The following is an 18,160-nucleotide window of genomic DNA, read 5'->3' as shown; positions in this document are numbered from 1 at the left end:
ACAACAGACCCAAAGCTGCCGCCAGTGCAGGCTTCGGCCTACACTCTGCTCCATCTCCTCCTCCTGCTGACCCCGGGCTCCAACACCGCCAGTTGGGGCCCGGTACTGCTAGCTGCACAGAGAAAAACACCAGCCAATGTGTCAGTGGGGTTCAGCACCGCCAGCTGTTCCCCTGCTGTGCAGCCGGCAACGTGTCCTGCAACTGCCACGCAGGCACAACAGACCCAAAAGCTGCCGCCAGTGCAGGCTTCGGCCTACACTCTGCTCCATCTCCTCCTCCTGCTGACCCCGGGCTCCAACACCGCCAGTTGGGGCCCGGTACTGCTAGCTGCACAGAGAAAAACACCAGCCAATGTGTCAGTGGGGTTCAGCATCGCCAGCTGTTCCCCTGCTGTGCAGCCGGCATCGTGTCCTGCAAAAGCCACGCAGACACAAGAACTGAAATTGAAGGGAACCTGTCCCCCCTCCCCCAGGCGTTTGTACGTTTTTAAGGCCACCTTGTACAGCGGTAATGCTGCATGTGTGCAAGGTGGCTCATAAACGTATTCTCCTCGCACATGTGGAACGGAAAACACGTCTAAAATGTGTCCTCTGTGTGACCATTTAACCGTCCCGGTGGTGTGACTTTCCTTTGTAATGACACGCTGCAACCCCCTTGGTAGCGCTGCCCGTCTTCTGGCATCATTGTTTGGCTGCCTGCGCCTCTGCGGCCGCCCTGACCCACACAACGCCCCTCGGTGTCTTATTTCTTGGGACTGCGAGGGTGTGTTTGATGGGCATGAGCAGTGCATCAGTTCGCCTGTCCCTCATCTCCTTCCGCCTTCTTCAGACTGTGCGGCTTCATGGCCGTGGCATGCGATAAGGGATCAGATGACGCCGCACAGTCTGAAGCGGGTGTAAGGACCCGAGTGTGAGAGGCGAACATATGTGCTGCGCCAGGCCCTGCATCCCAGCCCCGCAGTGTTTTAACAATGTTAAGACACTGCGGGGCTGGGATTCATGGTCATCGCGAACCGCACCGGCCGACATTAAATGATGCCAGAACATGGGCAGCGCTAACAGCGCTAGGCCAGGGGATAACACGACAGCGCAGACTCCTGTACAGCAAATAACAACGCTCAGGAGGCTGCACCCAGCACCAAGGTGGGATTCTTGACATCTGTGCTGCGTCTCATTACAAAGGGAACTCGCGCCTCCAACACAGTTTGACTGTTTAAAGGGCTAAATGTTATACGTGTTTCATTCAGCGTGTGCAAGGAGCGAAATTAAAAGAGCAACCTTTGACTTGTGCAGCACTACTGCTGCATAAGCTGTGGCTCTTCTACTTTGTAACCCCTGAGGGGGGGTTAAAGGTTACCTTTGAAATTGGTTCGATTAGGCTTCGGCCTACACTCTGCTCCCCCTGCAGAGCCCTGGGCTCCAACACCGCCAGTTGGGGCCCGGTACTGCTAGCTGCACAGAGAAAAACACCAGCCAATGTGTCAGTGGGGTTCAGCACCGCCAGCTGTTCCCCTGCTGTGCAGCCGGCAACGTGTCCTGCAACAGCCACGCAGGCACAACAGACCCAAAGCTGCCGCCAGTGCAGGCTTCGGCCTACACTCTGCTCCATCTCCTCCTCCTGCTGACCCCGGGCTCCAACACCGCCAGTTGGGGCCCGGTACTGCTAGCTGCACAGAGAAAAACACCAGCCAATGTGTCAGTGGGGTTCAGCACCGCCAGCTGTTCCCCTGCTGTGCAGCCGGCATCGTGTCCTGCAAAAGCCACGCAGACACAAGAACTGAAATTGAAGGGAACCTGTCCCCCCTCCCCCAGGCGTTTGTACGTTTTTAAGGCCACCTTGTACAGCGGTAATGCTGCATGTGTGCAAGGTGGCTCATAAACGTATTCTCCTCGCACATGTGGAACGGAAAACACGTCTAAAATGTGTCCTCTGTGTGACCATTTAACCGTCCCGGTGGTGTGACTTTCCTTTGTAATGACACGCTGCAACCCCCTTGGTAGCGCTGCCCGTCTTCTGGCATCATTGTTTGGCTGCCTGCGCCTCTGCGGCCGCCCTGACCCACACAACGCCCCTCGGTGTCTTATTTCTTGGGACTGCGAGGGTGTGTTTGATGGGCATGAGCAGTGCATCAGTTCGCCTGTCCCTCATCTCCTTCCGCCTTCTTCAGACTGTGCGGCTTCATGGCCGTGGCATGCGATAAGGGATCAGATGACGCCGCACAGTCTGAAGCGGGTGTAAGGACCCGAGTGTGAGAGGCGAACATATGTGCTGCGCCAGGCCCTGCATCCCAGCCCCGCAGTGTTTTAACAATGTTAAGACACTGCGGGGCTGGGATTCATGGTCATCGCGAACCGCACCGGCCGACATTAAATGATGCCAGAACATGGGCAGCGCTAACAGCGCTAGGCCAGGGGATAACACGACAGCGCAGACTCCTGTACAGCAAATAACAACGCTCAGGAGGCTGCACCCAGCACCAAGGTGGGATTCTTGACATCTGTGCTGCGTCTCATTACAAAGGGAACTCGCGCCTCCAACACAGTTTGACTGTTTAAAGGGCTAAATGTTATACGTGTTTCATTCAGCGTGTGCAAGGAGCGAAATTAAAAGAGCAACCTTTGACTTGTGCAGCACTACTGCTGCATAAGCTGTGGCTCTTCTACTTTGTAACCCCTGAGGGGGGGTTAAAGGTTACCTTTGAAATTGGTTCGATTAGGCTTCGGCCTACACTCTGCTCCCCCTGCAGAGCCCTGGGCTCCAACACCGCCAGTTGGGGCCCGGTACTGCTAGCTGCACAGAGAAAAACACCAGCCAATGTGTCAGTGGGGTTCAGCACCGCCAGCTGTTCCCCTGCTGTGCAGCCGGCAACGTGTCCTGCAACAGCCACGCAGGCACAACAGACCCAAAGCTGCCGCCAGTGCAGGCTTCGGCCTACACTCTGCTCCATCTCCTCCTCCTGCTGACCCCGGGCTCCAACACCGCCAGTTGGGGCCCGGTACTGCTAGCTGCACAGAGAAAAACACCAGCCAATGTGTCAGTGGGGTTCAGCACCGCCAGCTGTTCCCCTGCTGTGCAGCCGGCAACGTGTCCTGCAAAAGCCACGCAGACACTTGCTCTTGTACCTTCTGCTGCCCATCCTGGTTCCAGTACCGTCAGCTGATTCCGGGCAGAGCCTTTGGCTTAGGTGCCTCCCTCTGGGTATCCGAGTTCCACCAACGTCAGGTGGTCCTTGGTAGTGCTTTCAGGCACGGGTACCTCCTGCTTAGTAACCGGGTTCCAGTAACGTCAGCTGGTCCTCGGTAGTTCCATTGGCTCTTGGACCTTCGGCTACCCATCCGGGTTCCAGCACCGTCAGCTGGTTCTCGGCAGTGTCTTTTGCTCTTGTACCTTCTGCTCCCCATCCTGGTTCCAGTACCGTCAGCTGGTTCCGGGCAGAGCCTTTGGCTTAGGTGCCTCCCTCTGGGTATCCGAGTTCCACCAACGTCAGGTGGTCCTTGGTAGTGCTTTCAGGCACGGGTACCTCCTGCTTAGTAACTGGGTTCCAGTAACGTCAGCTGGTCCTCGGTAGTTCCATTGGCTCTTGGACCTTCGGGTAGCCATCCGAGTTCCAGTTCCATCAGCTGGTTCTCGGCATTTTCTCAGCCTTCTTGTACCTTCTGCTACATTTCCAAGTTCAAGAGACTAAACACGATGACCCGGAAGACCACCCCTAAGATGACGACGACACCAGAGACGACAACCACCGTGATGACGACGACCCTGGAGACGATGACCCCGAAGACCACCCCGATGACGACGACCCCGGAGACGACGACCCTGAAGACCACCCCGATGACGACGACCCCGGAGACGACGACCCTGGAGACGATGACGACCTGGAAGACCGAGAAGCAGAAGAACAAGAGGCTGCAGAACAAAGAGCAGAAGAACATTAAGCATAACACTAAATATCAGAGCAAAAAATATTATCCAAATTATAAGCAGAAGAAGACTAAGCAGTGTATGGGGGTGAGTCCGTTCCTCCTCGTGGTGCCCCTGGATAAAGCCTGATGCTGCAGGCCAAACTGAACGCGGACAAATGTAACTCTTTTGTGACAGGCAGAACGGAAGGTGTAATCTTCAAAGTTTTATAGATAACAACTACGGGAATGCCTGTCACAAATAAGAATATGATGAAGAAGTAGAATATGATGAAGATAATAGTAAAATAAAAAGAATATGAACAATGTAACCAAAAAAATAATAGGTAGAAGATGAAGAAGAAGATGAATAAGGTGAAGAAGTTGATGTCAAAGAAGCTGATGATGAGGATAATGAAGAAGAAAGTGTGGGAGAAGTAAAAAAGAAGGTGAAGGGCGTGGAAGTAGTGAAACATCAATATCTGACAAAATAAAAAAAAAAATTAACATAGTCAAAATCTTTCTACCGCCGAACGTCATAAAAAACCCCCAAAATCCTGCTATTCTATTAGATTGGGCTAAACCTCTGTGCCTTTAATGTCTCCGCCACGTCCCCCAATACATCCTACATTATTCTTAGTTGTTTTCCTTCATGTAGAATGAACCTACAAGTTTATAAAGGGTTTATTTTAATTCCGATATTTTCGTCCCATTGACTTGCATTGGGATCGGGTATCGGTATCGGATTGGATCCGATATTTTGACGGTATCGGCCGATACTTTCCGATACCGATACTTTCCGATATCGGAAAGTATCGCTCAACACTAATTACAAAGTATTGAGATGAAATTTTGTTTCTGACCAAATACTTATTTTCCACCATAATATGCAAATAAAATGATAAAAAAACAGACAATGTGATTTTCTGGATTTTTTTTTCTCAGTTTGTCTCCCATAGTTGAGGTCTACCTATGATGTAAATTACAGACGCCTCTCATCTTTTTAAGTGGTGGAACTTGCACTATTGCTGACTGACTAAATACTTTTTTGCCCCACTGTATGTATATATATATATACTAGCTGAAGAGCCCGGCGTTGCCTGGGCATAGTAAATATCTGTGGTTAGTTATAACACCTCACTTCTCTTATTTTCCCATCACACCTCTCATTTTCCCCATCACATCTTTCATTTTCCCCCTCACATCTCTCATTTTCCCCCTCACTCCTCTTATTTTCCCCCTCACTCCTCTCATTCCCCCCTAACACTTGTCATTTCGACCTCACATCTGTCATTTTCCGATCACTCCACTATTTTCCCTCACTCCTCTCATTTTGCACTCACACCTTTTCATTTTCACCTCACACCTCTCATTTTCACCTCAGTATATACATGTTTGTCATCTCCCTTATATATAGTATACACCTGTATGTCATCTCCTGTATATAGTATATACCTGTATGTCATCTCCCCTGTATATAGTATATACCTGCTGTGTGTCATCTCCCCTGTATATAGTATATACCTGTATGTCATCTCCTCCTATATATAGTATATACCTGTATGTAATCTCCTCCTGTATATAGTATATACCTGTGTGTCATCTCACCTATATATAGTATATATCTGTGTGTCATCTCCTCCTGTATATAGTATATACCCGTATGTCATCTCCTCCTATACATAGCATATACCTGTATGTCATCTCCTCCTGTATATACTATATACCTGTAGGTAATCTGCTCCTGTATATAGTATATACCTGTGTGTCATCTCCTCCTGTATATAGTATATACCTGTATGTCATCTCCTGCTGTATGTAGTATGTACCTGTATGTCATCTCCTCCTCTATATAGTATATACCTGTGTGTCATCTCTCCTGTATATAGTATATACCTGTAGGTAATCTGCTCCTGTATATAGTATATACCTGTGTGTCATCTCCTCCTGTATGTAGTATGTACCTGTATGTCATCTCCTCCTCTATATAGTATATACCTGTGTGTCATCTCTCCTGTATATAGTATATATCTGTGTGTCATCTACACCTGTATATAGTATATACCTGTGTGTCATCTCCCCTGTAAATAGTATATACCTGTGTGTCCTCTCCTCCTGTATATAGTATATATCTGTGTGTCATCTCCTCCTGTATTAGACCTCGTTCACACGTTATTTGGTCAGTATTTTTACCTCAGTACTTGTAAGCTAAATTGGCAGCCTGATAAATCCCCACCCAACAGGAAGCCATCCCCCTGGCACTATATATTAGCTCACACATACACATAATAGACTGGTCATGTGACTGACAGCTGCCGGATTCCTATATGGTACATTTGTTGCTCTTGTAGTTTGTCTGCTTATTAATCAGATTTTTATTTTTGAAGGATAATACCAGACTTGTGTGTGTTTTAGGGCGAGTTTCGTGTGTCAAGTTGTGTGTGTTGAGTTGCGTGTGGCGACAAGCATGTAGCGACTTTTGTGAGATGAGTTTTGTGTGGCGACATGCGTGTAGCAAGTTTTTGTGTGTCGAGTTGCATGTGACAGGTTAGTGTAGCAAGTTGTGTGCAGCAAGTTTTGCGCATGGCGAGTTTTGCGCGTGGCGAGTTTTATGTGTGGTGCCTTGTGAGTATGTGCAAGTTTTGTGTGAGGCAACTTTTGCATGTGTTGCAACTTTTGTGCATGTGGCAATTTTTCTGCGTGTGCAAGTTTTGCGTGTGGCGAGTTTTCCATGAGGTGAGTTTTGCACGTGTGGCGAGTTTTGCATGTGGAGAGTTTTGCACGTGGCGAGTTTTGAGTTTCGACTTTTATGTGGCGAGGTTGGTGTATGTGTATTGAAATGTGCGCTGAGGGTGGTATATGTGTTCGAGCACGTGGTAGTGTGTGGCGCACTTTGTGTGTGTGTTCATATCCCCGTGGTGGTGTGGTGATTATCCCATGTCGGGGCCCCACCTTAGCAACCGTACAGTATATACTCTTTGGCGCCATCGCTCTCATTCTTTAAGTCCCCCTTGTTCACATCTGGCAGCTGTTAATTTACCTCCAACACTTTTCCTTTCATTTTTTCCCCATTATGTAGATAGGGGCAAAATTGTTTGGTGAATTGGAAAGCACGGGGTTAAAATTTCACCTCACAACATAGGTTTGACGCTCTCGGGGTCCAGACGTGTGACTGTGCAAAATTTTGTGCCTGTAGCTGCGACGCCTCCAACACTTTTCCTTTCACTTTTTCCCCATTATGTAGATAGGGGCAAAATTGTTTGGTGAATTGGAAAGTGCGGGGTTAAAATTTCACCTCACAACATAGCCTATGACGCTCTCGGGGTCCAGACGTGTGACTGTGCAAAATTTTGTGGCTGTAGCTGCGACGGTTCAGATGCCAATCCCGGACATACATACATACATACATACATACACACACACACACATTCAGCTTTATATATTAGATATATATATATATATATATATATATATATATATGTACAGATACATTGTAGGTAATATTGAATACCAGTGTTACATTATTTTGTAGAGTTGCAGACATACCAAGTTGGGCACAGTTGTCACTGTACAGCTGTGAAGAGATTAGGTTGATGTATGGAAAGCAGGACTGTGACTTAACTCACCTCCTGCAGCTCAAGACTAACACACAGATGTTTGTTTAATATGCACACCTGCTTTTATAATAAATTGAAGCAGTTTTCGAATAGCTACCACTGAAAATTCAGTAGAGATATATTTTATCGATGCATTTACATGTAGCAGTTCTGTAGATGCTTACATCAAAATAACATATAACTTACAGTATGTGTGCAAAGATCAAAGAAGCCTTCAAATTTCTCAAGTAAACTCTTAAAAATACATACAGTCATAGCCAAAAGTGTTGGCACGCTTGAAATTGTTCCTGAAAATCAAGTATTTCTCCCAGAAAATTAATAGAATCACATATGTTTTGTTATACACATGTTTATTTCCTTTGCGTGTATTGGAACAACAAAAAAAACAGAAAAATTGGACATAATTTCACAGAAAACCCCCAAAATGGGCCAGACAAAATTGATGGTGCCCTCAACTTTATATTTGGCTACATACCCTTGGGAATAAATAACAGCAGTCAATCTATTCCTATAATCATCAACAATCTTCTTTCACCTCTCAACTGGAAATTTGGACCACTCATCTTTTGCAAACTGCTTCAGATTTCAAATTTTTGAAGGGGGTATAGATCTCCACAGGTGTTCAATGGGATTTAGATCTGGACTCATTGTTTGCCACTTCTGAACTCTCCAGTGCTTTGTTTCCATATATTTGGGTGCTTCTTGAAGTACGCTTGGGTTCATGAACCTGCTAGAAGAACCATGATGTAGGACACAAACCCAGCAAGACACTGCCCACTACATTGCAACGCAAAATCCTCTGGTAATCTTCAGATTTCCTGATCCCTTGCACACAGTCTAGCCACCCATTGCCAGAGGCAGCAAATCAACTACTAAAATTCTTGGAACTCCCTTAATATTTGACTGTAGGCACTGTGTTCTTTTCTTTGAAGGCCTCATTTTGTTTTCAGTAAACAGTAGAAGGATGTGCTTTACCAAAAGGCTCTAGCTTGGTCTCATTTGTCCAAAAGACACTTTCCCAGAAGGATTTTGGCTTGCTTACATACATTTTAGCAAATTGAAGTCTAGTTTTTTATGTCTCTGTGTCAGCTACAGTGTCACAGTTGTAAAATTCTTTATTATGGATAAAGGAACATCAAGATCTCTAGAGGCGGACTTGTAACCTTGAGATTGTTGATATTTTTCAGCAATTTTGTTTCATCAAACCAAGTCATCAAACTTAAGGTGTGATTTTCATTTCATTTCATTTCAATTTTATTTGTCACAGGTGAGTATGAAAAAGCATCACATGCTTGAAACAAAGCTGTTTACCCACAATTTTTCAAAGATGCCAACAATTCTATCCAGCCAATTTTTGGGAGTTTTGTGTGAAATTATGTCCCAAATGCCTTTTTTCTCTATTTTTATCTGTTGTTCAAATACAGATAAAGGAAATAAAAATGTTTTTAGCAAAATATTAGTGATGAGCAAGTATACTCATTGCTCGGGTTTTCCCGAGCATGCTTGAGTTGTCTCCCGAGTGTTTGTTCGTGCTTGGAGATTTAGTTTTTGTCCAAGCAGCTGCATGATTTATGGCTGCTAGACAGGCTGAATACATGTGGGGATTCCGCAACAACCAGGCAAACCTGCGCAACATGTATACTCGCTCATCACTACAAAATATGTGTAATCGCAGTAGATTTCTGTAAGAAAAACTTTATTTTCTGGAACAGTTTCAAGTGTGCTAATATTTTTGGCCATGCCTGTATGTCTAACCATTCAATAAGTTCTCAGATTTTATAAGTGGAAGACACATTTGTTTTTACGAAACATGATTTTTCAAAATGAGTGGAGTTGGTATCTAATAAGCAGAGCACACATGAATATGATAGTCAGATATAGCATTAAAGCCACCTAATGTTGTGGTGCCAAAATCACTGTGACCTGTTGAAGCTTGGACTCTACAAGACCTCTGAAGACAGCCTGTGATATCTGGCAGCAAGGAGTTAGCAGAAGGTCACATAAGTTCTAGTGGGTCCTTAGATAGTTTTGTTTTTTTAATAAATAATAAAATACCATTGTAATGAATGGGCTGTACATTACAAAAATACCTAGTAATTCAGTGCAAAAGCTTAGTTTCTTTTACATTGCCACAAAGGTTTAAATGGATTTTTAAATGGATATCTTCAGCAGTAATCTGTCAGCAAGGAATAGCTCGCTTGGACCAAAGCCTGTCCAATCATTGCATGATCAGCAACACATTTAAATAGACACCATATGTAATACTATATTGTCCCTTCATTTGAAAAAAATACATAATTTGACCACAGATCAGCACTTAGCCATATAGATACCATAAATGATTTTTTAATCATTATTTTCTCAGTGCTTATATGGTGGGTTAAGTTGGCAAAAAATATAAAAAAGCATGTTAGGCGTCGAGTTCCCACCGCTGCACATTCTTCTCCAGCCACTGTGGAGCCTGCTCAGCGGAGACGTCGGTCCCAGCGTCTGGCTCAATCAGATACTGTGTGCTTGATTACTGCTGATCTTCCAGGCTCAGCCATTGTAACAGCACTGTTCAGCGGTGAGCAGATGCTCCTTGGACTAAGGGTACCGTCACACAGTGAAATTTCCATCGCTACGACGGTACGATTCGTGACGTTGCAGCGATATCGTTACGATATCGCTGTGTCTGACACGCTACTGCGATCAGACATCACGCTGAGAATCGTACGTCGTAGCAGATCGTTTGGAACTTTCTTTCGTCGCTTGATCACCCGCTGACATCGCTGGATCGTTGTGTGTGACAGCGATCCAGCGATGTGTTCGCTGGTAACCAGGGTAAACATCGGGTAACTAAGCGCAGGGCCGCGCTTAGTAACCCGATGTTTACCCTGGTTACCAGTGTAAACGTTAAAAAAAACAAACAGTACATACTTACATACATTCCGGTGTCTGTCCCCGGCGTCTCAGCTTCTCTGCACTGTGTAAGCACAGCGGCCGGAAAGCGAGCAGAGCGGTGACAGCGGTGACGTCACCGCTGTGCTTTCCGGCCGCTGTGCTTACACTGTGCAGAGAAGCTGAGACGCCGGGGACAGACACCGGAATGTATGTAAGTATGTACTGTTTGTTTTTTTTAACGTTTACGCTGGTAACCAGGGTAAACATCGGGTTACTAAGCGCGGCCCTGCGCTTAGTAACCCGATGTTTACCCTGGTTACCTGGGGACTTCGGCATCGCTCCAGCGCCGTGATTGCAAAGTGTGACCGCAGTCTACGACGCTGGAGCGATATTCATACGACACTGCGACGTCACGAATCATGCCGTCACAGCGATGGAAATTTCACTGTGTGACGGTACCCTAAGTCCTGCTTTTCCGCTACTGAGCATGCCCAAAGGTTGACCTCTCATTGGAGGTTGGGGGTCACATGCTCAGGTCCTGAAGCAGTTCCTATTGGACCACTAGGAAGGTCCTGGAGTGCTTTCTCTATAAAAGGTTGCGCTAGTATCAACTTATGTTTATGAGCTTAGCTACTTTGCGGTCTGTGTCAGCATGTGCTTGGGTTCGGCTGTATAGCCACTAGAATTCAGGCAACTTCGCAGGGTTGTTTGTGTGTTGTTGCTGACTGTATGACCACTGTATGCTACCTGCTCCATTAGAGAGCTGTGATCCTCTGTGAGGTTATCAGAGCACAGTGTTACCTTTAATCTCGGCGACTCTGTAAAGCAACATAGTTTGCTCCTTTACAGACCGGGTGACTGAACCCGTGTCTATTCAGGCTTAGTACCGCCATATAGTGCCGCCATCTACTAGCAGCAGGTTCCACTCCTGCATGGTGTACCTGTCATGTCAGACGCTGTTCAGACCAGGTCGTCCGACAGACAGCGGTAATTCCGCTTTTGTCCACTATGCGCTCATTGGCGTCGGCTAGATTTTATCTAGCTTGTCCAGGGTTAATTTACCTGGTGCTCGGATTGGAAGCTGGGCCATGCCCACTGCCTTTAAATAGTTCTCCTGAACATTGGGAGTCGCCGATTGTAGCTTCTGTCTTGTGCGTGGTTATCTCGGTCTGGAGTGGTGAGCTAAGTAGTTGGAGTATTGTTGCTGGTGGTGTATTTCCCTTTGTCTTATTTTCTCCTTCCCATATTTGTATTTGTTTTGCCCTTTGCATTTATAGTGTATTCCTGAGTGACTGCGGCGTGGTGCTTATTTTTCCGTTATCCTTGTCTGTGCTAACTGTGGGTATTGGTGTGGTCTCTTCACTGGTGGGGGGGTGGTGGTTTCAGCCTAGGGTTGAAACAGGAGATAGGGTGAGGGTGGAGGCCCAGACATGCACACCATCAGTGTAAACTCTTGGAGAGGGTCAGTCAGGGTTTCCCTAGTCTGAGAGAAATCGCAGGGGCCCGGGTTATTAGCTCTTTCCTGCCTAGGTCTCCCGTGACATTATAATCGGACAACATTATTTCCATGGATCCCATGATTTCCATAACCCGCCAGTTGGAGGCGCTGTCCCTACAGGTCACTGAGTTGAGGGGGGCAGTGCAGCAACAGGGACTAGCAGTATCTAATGTGCAAGCCGGAGTTACAGGTAAAATTGCTGAGCCTAAGTTTCCTTTGCCTGAAAAGTTTGCTGGGGAACGCAGTAAATTTGTTTCTTTTCGTGAAGCTTGCAAACTGTATTTCCATATGCGCCCGATCTCCTCTGGTAATGAGGCTCAGCGTGTGGGCCTGGTGTTGTCATTATTATGCGGGGATCCCCAGGTATGGGCGTTTTCTTTGCTGTCTGATTCTGCTACATTTAACTCAGTGGAGAGTTTTTTTTCTGCTCTAGGACACATTTACGATGATCCGGACAGAATGGCTCTAGCAGAATCTAAGATACGCACTATTCGCCAGGGGGAGCGTGTTGCAGAGGATTACTGTTCTGAATTTCGCTGCTGGGCGGTCGACACACAGTGGAATGATCCCGCGCTGCAGAGTCCCTTTATTCATGGAGTTTCTGATAGGGTTAAAAAAGCCCTCCTGATGTAAGAGACTCGTGCTTCACTAGATTCCGCTATGAGTCCTGTTGTCCGCATTGATCGCTGTTTGCGTCAGGGGGATCATGATACGCCGCCTGTGGGAGAAGGTTTAGGTTCACGTGAGGTTGCTGCAGGTAAGCCCATGGAACCTATGCAAATCGCAGGGGTATCACATGTTAAGCATCGAGCCCCTGTACTCAGGAAGCAGGGAGCCTGTTTTTACTGCGATAAAACTGGTCATTTTATAAATATCTGTCCTCTGCTGTCAAAGAAAAACACAACGGCGAAAAACTTCTAAGCTCAGAGGGTGTGGAGGAGTCCAATCTGAGCTTATGTATATCCTCCATGATGGTTTCTCAGTGCATGCTCCCTGCCAAAGTTGTTGTCGCTGGCAGAGAGCTGCCAATCACTGATAGTGGTTCTGCCACAAATCTCATTGATGAGGAGTTTGAGCGCACTGCTGTTTTAGGATCGAAAAACTGCCTCATCCTATCCGCGTGGTCACCATCAATTCTGCTCCTCTCCCACAGGGGGAGATTACTGAGTTTGTGGCTGAGGTTAAACTCCACATTGGGGTTCTTCATTTTGAGCAGGTTACATGTAAGGTGCTCAAGAGTCTTCCGGCACAATTGGTTTTGGGTTTTCCATGGTTGTCTACACACAACCCGGTTATTGACTGGAAAACTCAGGACATAATTTAGTGGAGTGATTTCTTTGCATTTATAGTGTATTCCTGAGTGACTGCGGTGTGGTGCTTATTTTTCCGTTATCCTTGTCTGTGCTAACTGTGGGTATTGGGAGTGTGGTCTCTTCACTGGTGGGGGGGTCGTTTCAGCCTAGGGTTGAAACAAGAGTTAGGGCGAAGGTGGAGGCCCAGACATGCACACCATCAGTGTAAACTCTGGGAGAGGGTCAGTCAGGGTTTCCCTAGTCTGAGGGAAATCGCAGGGGCCCGGGTTACTAGCTCTTTCCTACCTAGGTCTCCTGTGACAGTACCCCGGGCTGCGAACGAATGCACCTATACTATCTCCTTATTTACTCGGTGCATTCCGCCAGCCCTAACAAAGCATATATATGGCCTTGGGAAATGCAATTTTCAAATTTCAATATTCATTGCTTTCTTCTGATAAAAAAAGTATAACACAGTCATGCTGGTAATAAACAGTATAATAAGTTCTTCCGTCAAGTACAAAAAAGGCATCAGCTCCCAGTGATTAAACTTGGGAGTATTAGGTAAATATTGGTTAAAGTGGATGAGAAAAAATATAGAGAATCTTGATGGAGATATTCCTTAGCCACTGATGGATAGTAACTCATTCACAAATGTACCAAAAACTCAAGTACAGTGGTTGGGAGTAACCTAAATCCATTCTCAGCATTAGTGGGAATCCCTTTGATCAGATGTCCATGATCAGGGTTTTATGATGTGCCCTAGTATCAACTCTATATTTAAAAACTTTGGGCAGAAAGTCTTTTTGCATTCTATACTATTTTCCAAATCTGTAGTTAATTGTAGTCATTCTGCTATTAATGGAGATGGAAAAATAAGGATTTAAATTTCCTACTAATGAAGGGGAGAGGAAGCTGTAGGTTATTTTATCCTGTATATGTCTTCATTCCTGGGCATGTTTGATCTCATCATGTTCTAATAGGGATCGTAAAATGTAGTTTTCACAACATAGTTACATGAAATAGTTGTGTGTCTATATATTTTGTGCTACACTCAACCATTATCCCAATTTACCATCAGTGGTATCACGGCACGAGGTAATGGAATAACAAATATTTTAGACCGTACATCAACTACATCCCTACATCACGCCCCATAATAAGCAGTTAAGCAATGTAAACTGCAGGAAGAGCACAGCAATAGCCGATGCAGAATAAAAACACAGCAATAGCAGGTGCAGAATAAATGCTGTGTTGTACATCTCTTATCGTAGCATTGCAGAACACAATGGTTCATGTTTTTTCATCTTGTGCTGTTGAAGATTCCCTTTAAATTTTTCTATGACCAGTGTAAAACAACAGCATATGCTCACATACAAAAATAAGACAGTTAGCCATTGCTATGTAAATAAGATGACAAATCTCTTCAATACCTTATAAGTTCATCTATATTTTCTTCCACAACTGTGGGAGGAACATTAGAAACGATAACTTGCATATCCAACTGGTTGACCACAGAAACCTGAAACGATATTGAGAAAAAAATCAAGTAGATCATTAAGTGAAACATCCCATTACTGCTAACTGTGAAAAAATATTTTTCTTTTCTCAAGTGGGCAATTCCATAATCTAATGAGTTCTCATTTCTGCTCAGAACTGTAGGAACTAAGGAGCCTTGCTGTTTTCTTACCAAACACAACTGCTGGATGTAAAAGTTGCAAAATAAACAAAGCTTTAAGTATTGTTTGCTTAGCTTGTGTGTGCTTTTCATGATTATTGCGTGGAGTCCTTCTTCTTTCCTGGACCAGGATATCTTGGTGCATTGTGGCATGTGCTTCATGGTAAAAAGTTTAACTTGATTATAGCTTGACAAATATATTCCATACCATGATGCAGCAAACCTTAAAGGGAACCTATCACCCCGTTTTTTAAAGATTAGATAAAAATAGTGTGAAATAGGGGCAGAGCTGGGCTTTACATTAGTGCCTCTTTGGTGCCTTTACACCCCCGTTAGGCTGCCGAAATACCTTAGTGAAGTGTCCGTTTTGACCTGTCACTCAAGCTGGTCAGGTCGGATGGGCGTGGTCACAGCGCTGTTTGTCCACCAGGATCCTGCTCATCATTACGTTGGTGGCGTAGTGGTGTGCGCATGTCCAGCAGATGAATCCACTGCTCAGGAGATGAATAGCGGCGCGGTCTTCGCTATTCAGCCGTTTACTGGTGGGCGCGGCCATCTTTCCTGAGGCTTCAGGCAGAAGAGCGCTCCATCTGCGCAGGCGCGGCCACAGGAAAGATGGCCGCGCCCACCGGTAAACGGCTGAATAGCGAAGACCGCGCCGCTATTCATCTCCTGAGCAGTGGATTCATCTGCTGGACATGCGCACACCACTAAGCCACCAACGTAATGATGAGCAGGATCCTGGGGGACAAACAGCGCTGTGACCACGCCCATCCGACCTGACCAGCTTGAGTGACAGGTCAAAACGGACACTTCACTAAGGTATTTCGGCAGCCTAACGGGGGTGTAAAGGCACCAAAGAGGCACTAATGTAAAGCCCAGCTCTGCCCCTATTTCACACTATTTTTATCTAATCTTTAAAAAACGGGGTGATAGGTTCCCTTTAACGTGGTTTTACAGTAGTTTCACATTGATGGCCTACTATTAGTAGAGGGTCACTAATCAGATAGATGGCATTATGTTTGCAGGTTCCATGGCTTTCAGATATACACAATGTACTGAGCCGGAACACCATAACTCAATACACTATATATGATTGGGAGCTCAGTTACAATAGCACAAAATGGCCACTATACAGTGTTCAGAACTGTGAAAACTAAAACCAGCTGATTATGAGGGTGCCAGATATCAGAACCCCATCTAGCTGATATTGATGACCTATTCTACAGGAAAGTCCTCAAAAGAAAAGTCCTTGAAATTCCATTTTACTTGAGTTGAACAGAACAAGACATTGAAAAGTTTTCTGAATATTGAATTCATAACCTATTTTCATAGTAGTAATTACTACTTCTGAACAGACATTAGTATGTGACTAATGTAACACTTTTAGATTTTTTTTGGAGGTGGAATTTAAAGGAAAAATTTCTTGACCACCCATACCTGTACAAAAATTCAATACATTATCATAAGCAAAACCTTTGACAGATTGTGACCCACATTTAGGCAAATACATAACCGTATATACATTTATATTATTACAAAATCATGTTTTTGTTTTTTTTCAAAGCTGGTCATTTTCTCCGAACATGTTTTGCCACAGCAATTAGGGACACATCTGTAGCAATAAATTATAATTTGTCGCTCCTATGTATCTTGTATTTTGCTTTAATGGTTCATGCACAAAATGTCACAGGGTGCATTAGGAGTTGAGCGAGCTTCTTGAAATTTCATTTGCTCAATTCAGTAGGGAGAATGAGTCTACATCCAATAAATTTAGTGTAAATGGAATCTTCCATGATGGAGTTAAAAAAATGGTAAACTTGTATAATCACTAGTGATGAGTGAGTGTACTCATTGCTCTGGTGTTCCCGAGCACAATCGGGTGACCCCCGAGTATTTATGACTGCTTGGAGATTTAGTTTTCATCCCGGCAACTGAATGATTTACAGCTACTAGCCTGCTTGATTACATGTGGGGATTCCCTAGCAACCAGGCAACCCCCACATGTACTTAGGCTGGCTACTAGCTGTTAATCATTCAGCTGCCGCAATGAAAACTAAATTTCCGAGCAGTCATAAATACTCGGAGGTCACCCGAGTGTGCTCTGGAAAACCCGAGCAACGAGTACACTCGCTTCTCACTAATAATCACCTCTAATCAATTTGTTGCATCTTTGCCATTCTTTGCTCATTTTATGATAGATTCATCATTATTCTTCTCTGGTCCAGTCTTTTTCATGCCTAAAATTTGGTTTGCACCAGCATTGTTGCTGACTAGGTCCCAGTAGTCATTCGGAGCACATCATCTGTCAATGATGTGTACTATACCCCACATGGTCAAGTGGGATGCATAGTGCTACATGTGATCAAGTAGGCTCAGTCAGTGGCAATGCCTTCTGGCAGCCAAGATCAAAAGAAGACTGGACTGGGGAAGAATGAAGTGGAGTCTATCAAAAGAAAAAAAAGAAGTTGCAAAGAGAGGCATTGGAATTGTAAGTGTATAAGTTTATTATTTTATTAAACACCTTCCTGAATCCCAGACTCCAACAATATGCCAGCTGGCTGGCTTTCATTTTGCTTGATTTGTACAAACTGAATCCCCTAAAATTTTGAATAATTGAAAACTGAATTTGGGGGAATATTTTAGTGATTTTGATTTGTTTCGAATCAAAGTAACTAGATTGCTAACTGTGCTACCACCCAATGTGTAACCTGTTCCTATTGATTGCCAAATCAAACTGTAGAAAATGCTAGAGTATTTCACAAAAAGGGCTCATACAGACATCCATGGATCTTGCTAGGATCTTGAACTAAAATGCACAGACTGGCCGCAAGTCTCACAACCTGAGCGTTACCGCTTTATATATTTCTATGAGGCTGTCATGCTCGAGTTCGAAGACCAACATCTAGTCCGTACATTAGCAGTTTGTTCTTGGACTGATTTTCATGGACATTTGCACGATCCCTAAAACATAAAGGATTATATTTATGACTTACAAAAGGCTTCTGTGCTTAAATTAGAATAACAGTACACACAGAAGCTGCTTGGTTTTTTTGTTCAAAAATTAAAATTAGAAGCTGAATAAGGAATTCTTATAACAATTTGTACGCTGTGAGACACATGGTTGGGTTTTCAGAAGTTGTGAAATCAGTTAGTTAATTTTCCATCTTAAAAATATCATATTTGTTTTAAATTCTCCGTAACTATTTTCATTTACATAAAAGAGATTGAGCAAAACCATTTCATTTTTGTTCAAAAGTTTAACTTTACATGCAATGACTTCAAACTCCCA

At 44.7% G+C, this 18,160-nt stretch overlaps 1 protein-coding gene across 2 annotated transcripts in view; it reads right to left on the bottom strand.

The window, feature by feature from the left end:
- The window catches only part of PCDH15 (protocadherin related 15), a 2,374,726-nt gene that overhangs the window by 250,103 nt on the left and 2,106,463 nt on the right, over positions 1-18,160 (bottom strand). For both annotated transcript variants that reach the window (XM_077258870.1, XM_077258871.1), the window contains one exon: positions 14,624-14,712. In XM_077258870.1, coding sequence (XP_077114985.1) covers positions 14,624-14,712 — 89 coding nt within the window. The remainder of the gene's footprint in view (positions 1-14,623; positions 14,713-18,160) is intronic.

Source organism: Ranitomeya variabilis, chromosome 4, assembly GCF_051348905.1.
Source record: "Ranitomeya variabilis isolate aRanVar5 chromosome 4, aRanVar5.hap1, whole genome shotgun sequence".
Lineage (NCBI taxonomy): Eukaryota > Metazoa > Chordata > Amphibia > Anura > Dendrobatidae > Ranitomeya > Ranitomeya variabilis.
The sequence above is the reverse complement of the archived record's forward strand: the minus strand, read 5'-3'. Positions and strand labels throughout refer to the sequence as shown.